We start from the raw sequence: 3,703 nt of genomic DNA on the forward strand, positions 1-3,703 counted from the left end.
TCTCTCTCTCTCTCTCTCTCTCTCTCTCTCTCTCTGTCTCTCTCTCTCTCTCTCTCTCTCTCTTGTTCCAACGATTAGTCATTCATTTGAATCATCTCTCAATTGATGCAGGAGTTTAAACATTGAAGTATTAAATTGAACGGTTCATATCACAACTGTCTGCTGATCTCCACTCATCCTCACACATTCATCACAGACATTAAAGCAGAGTACAGAGTATATGCATCAGACACGAGTGAGAGAGTTTAAGAGACAATGTAGCCGAACGGCTATAAATACACAGACATGATCTTTACACTGACAGCAGAACTATTTTCTGTCCATTGATCATGTTGTGTGTGTTTGAGGCTCCTCAGATGTGGCCAGAACTCTATATGAGGGTATATGTGCTTGTCCTCTGTTTGTTTTTGTGTGGTCGAGTGTGTGTGTGTGTGTGTGTGCGTGTGCGTGTGCGTGTGTGTGCGTGTGTGTGTGTAGTGCACTGGAATCCCTTTGATGTGCACAAACTCAAACCCATTTAACTGTTTCTGGATCTCTGTCATTTAATATCGGAGACGCTTATACACAGAAACACAACAATTAACATGTTGAAGGTTTTAGTTGTTCTCTCATCGTTCAACAGTTAAGGGTTTATTACAATATTCCACATAAACAGACTCTCTCATGTTACTCTTCAGAAGTTCTTCTTTAAGGATCATTTAGACAAATGAGAGTCTGAGAAGACAAATCTTAGCTCAGATCTTTCCTGAAACTTTAAGGACACACACATTTCTGACTCTTTTTCTCAGGAGAAACATCTGAGGCGTATTTTAACCTTAGCAAGTTTTCATTCGCTCTCCATTTCATCTGATAGATGTTTTGGAGAAACAACTGAGATATAGATAGAGACCCAGTTTAAATGAGTTAAAATGTGTGTGACATCACTCGTCTCACCTGCGGCCATGCAGCGTGAGCGAGCTCGTGTCGTCTTCACCTGCTATTTATGGCGTTTTAAAAGATGGAGAGCTAAACTGAACCGCAATGATTCTTCCAGACGGATAATTCATATCTGTCCTGTTGTCTGGGAATGTGAGGATCGCGGCTCAGAGCAATAATATTGCCTCAATTATCGGCTTCTTCATATGATAAAACTCAGACGTCTCGAGGGACGTTGAAATGAAATCCAGCCAGCACATGCCATGACGGATTCTTCACAGCCATGACACAGAAAACCCATTTGAGGTTTCACAGAAAAAGGTTGAGGCTTCGCCAGATTGATTCTGTGGATGGTGAAGGTTCTTTCTGGGGACACGCTGTTTAGGAATCTTTCACTTTAAAACAAGTGCATCTTGTTAATGTCATGAAACATCTTCACTATAAAACACACTAACCACAAGCCTTTCATCACAACACAACAAAAGCCTTTTTCGGTTCAAAGGACGAGCTTGAAGTAACAGGACATGACATACCCAGCAGGTGATCCATCATTACAGGTGACGGATGAGTTCATCAAGAACTGAAGCTTCATCTCCCGCTCCAGTTTTTGAGTTGAGCAGGGATAGAGAGATTGAGCCAAGTTCTTCACCTGAGTCATGAAACTGTCCATGTTTCCCTCCACGGCCGTGAAGTCCAGAGGAAAACTCTCGGGCGTCTCTGACTGTCGGCTCTGAGCCCGGTGTCCTCGAACCCTCCTGCTGCTCACAGAGCTGAAGAGAAACACAAGCAGCAGAGCTCGACTCATCATCTTCATCATCTTCATCATCTTCATCACAAATGCGTTTCGATCATCTGGAGCTTCTCAACACTTCAATGCTGACATGAGTCAAGCGCTGCGCTCTCTGGCCAGATGTCTCTGCTGCCTTTATTGTTTCAGCTGTTTTATTGCTGTCCTGTCAGCCAATCAGCAGAGAAGGCTGGGGATGGGGGCGCGGTCACTTCCTGTCAGCCAATCACCAGTGAGGGCTGGTCAAAAGGGGCTGGGCTCAGTGACACATGTGTCCCTTTGATCTTCAGTGTCAAGACTCTCAGATTCTATACTGTACGTGATGTCGACTGAAGCAGGCTTACTCAAATAATGTCCCCCGAACATAAACTAAACCAAAACCAGAAATGTTGTCTTTTAAGTTTGGGGCACTGAAATATGACCTGAACTAAAACTGAAGTTAAATGAACCTTAACAACAGCAATAACGAAACAACGAAAAATATAACAAGAAATATTGATAGAAATACGATATCAATGTATCTAAACAAGACTCAAAAAAATAAGTGCATGCTTGGATTAACTTCCATTTCCACACGATTGAATAGCTTTATCTGAACTTAAACTGGGTGAATTTGAATCTACATTTCATTTCGACTAATTTGATTTAATTTCATGTAATCCGTTTGTGTTAAGACAATTAAATGCGAATGCTTCGGGGTGACACCTTTTAAAAAAAACATGGTTTTACCACATGTAAGGTATGGTATTAAATCACTGAGTAAAGCTGCATACATGCAAAAACGGCATAAATGTTCTCGTCCCCAACCTCAGTAAAACCGTTACTCTTCACCAATATATATGGTAACCCCCCAAAAAACAGAAAATCTTCTGAATTTCAACATTACAGAACAGTAAACACGAACAAGTCTCCATATCTTTCATCCTGCAAAAACACACGATAACACTTTTAAAACCTACATCTAAATCTAAAATCTAAATAAGAGCAAAGCATGCTGGGAACTGGAGATCTGCTGTGTCAGTAAGTCAATGAAAATGATTCATGTTGTCCCAACACAAAAGGTTGCTGATTTATGTCACTATTACACATTGATATTGTGCTTGAACAAGAAACCAATACAAACGTGTTATATCAAACTATATTGATGAATTAAAACCAACAACCTTTAAAAATCTTTTTTTTGAGTGAATATTTATCTGAAATTTAAATACACACAATTGAGCATGAGAATGTTAATCTAAGAAGGACCTTACAGACATTCCATCATATTAGGGTTGGATGAATATGTTTTGAAACAGTTTTCTTTCTCTTCTCAAACACCTCCTGGAGATTTTTGTTTTCTTCTCGCCTCTGGATGACGTCAATAAAAGCCTCTTTTAGTTAGTGATTCAGTGAAGACATTGTGTTGTTGTATACTGCAGATATTTTTGACATGAAGCTGCATTGAAACATTGTGGAAATTGTTATAGAAATAAAACTGGAAGTGAGGTGAATTAAAATGACTCTAAAATGTGTTGGTACACTTTCAAACGTCTGTATGCTATTCCATTAGAAACGATTAAACACACTGTTGATAGTTATAAATAACGGAATAAGTATAAATGTGATCATGTGGTGAACTGCACTGGTAAGATCACGTGTTTCAGGTCAAGAGCATGAATATCTGATGTTCACCTGTGTGGAGATCTGACGTCATTCATCCATTTCTAGTGTCTCAAATACTGCGCTGTATATACACAGAGATGTTCAAGAAGCTTCTGTTTGTCATATACTGCATATAACGGTGTTCATTTAGAAGAGCTGATGATTGAAGTGAGATATGAAGTGGATGTAATGCGTCAGCTCTGTGTGTTTGTACAGTTTGTGTTCCGCTGGACATTTCCAAGTCAAATAACACAAAACTAATGGAGACGCTTTCAATGAAGTGGAAAAACATACATGAGATGAATTTCTTTAAATGACTTCCTCTGTGAGGTCAAACAAACACAAGCGTTCAAAGAG

The 3,703-nt window shown here is 39.6% G+C and overlaps 1 protein-coding gene across 1 annotated transcript in view; it reads right to left on the bottom strand.

The window, feature by feature from the left end:
• The window catches only part of notum1b (notum, palmitoleoyl-protein carboxylesterase b), a 7,717-nt gene extending 5,901 nt beyond the window's left edge, over positions 1-1,816 (bottom strand). The window contains exon 1 of the mRNA XM_057361814.1: positions 1,449-1,816. Within this exon, the coding sequence (XP_057217797.1) occupies positions 1,449-1,747 (299 nt within the window). The 5' untranslated portion in view covers positions 1,748-1,816. The remainder of the gene's footprint in view (positions 1-1,448) is intronic.
• Between the last annotated feature and the right edge of the window lie 1,887 nt (positions 1,817-3,703).

The sequence above is a fragment of the Triplophysa rosa genome, linkage group LG20 (assembly GCF_024868665.1).
Source record: "Triplophysa rosa linkage group LG20, Trosa_1v2, whole genome shotgun sequence".
NCBI classification, from domain to species: Eukaryota; Metazoa; Chordata; class Actinopteri; order Cypriniformes; family Nemacheilidae; genus Triplophysa; species Triplophysa rosa.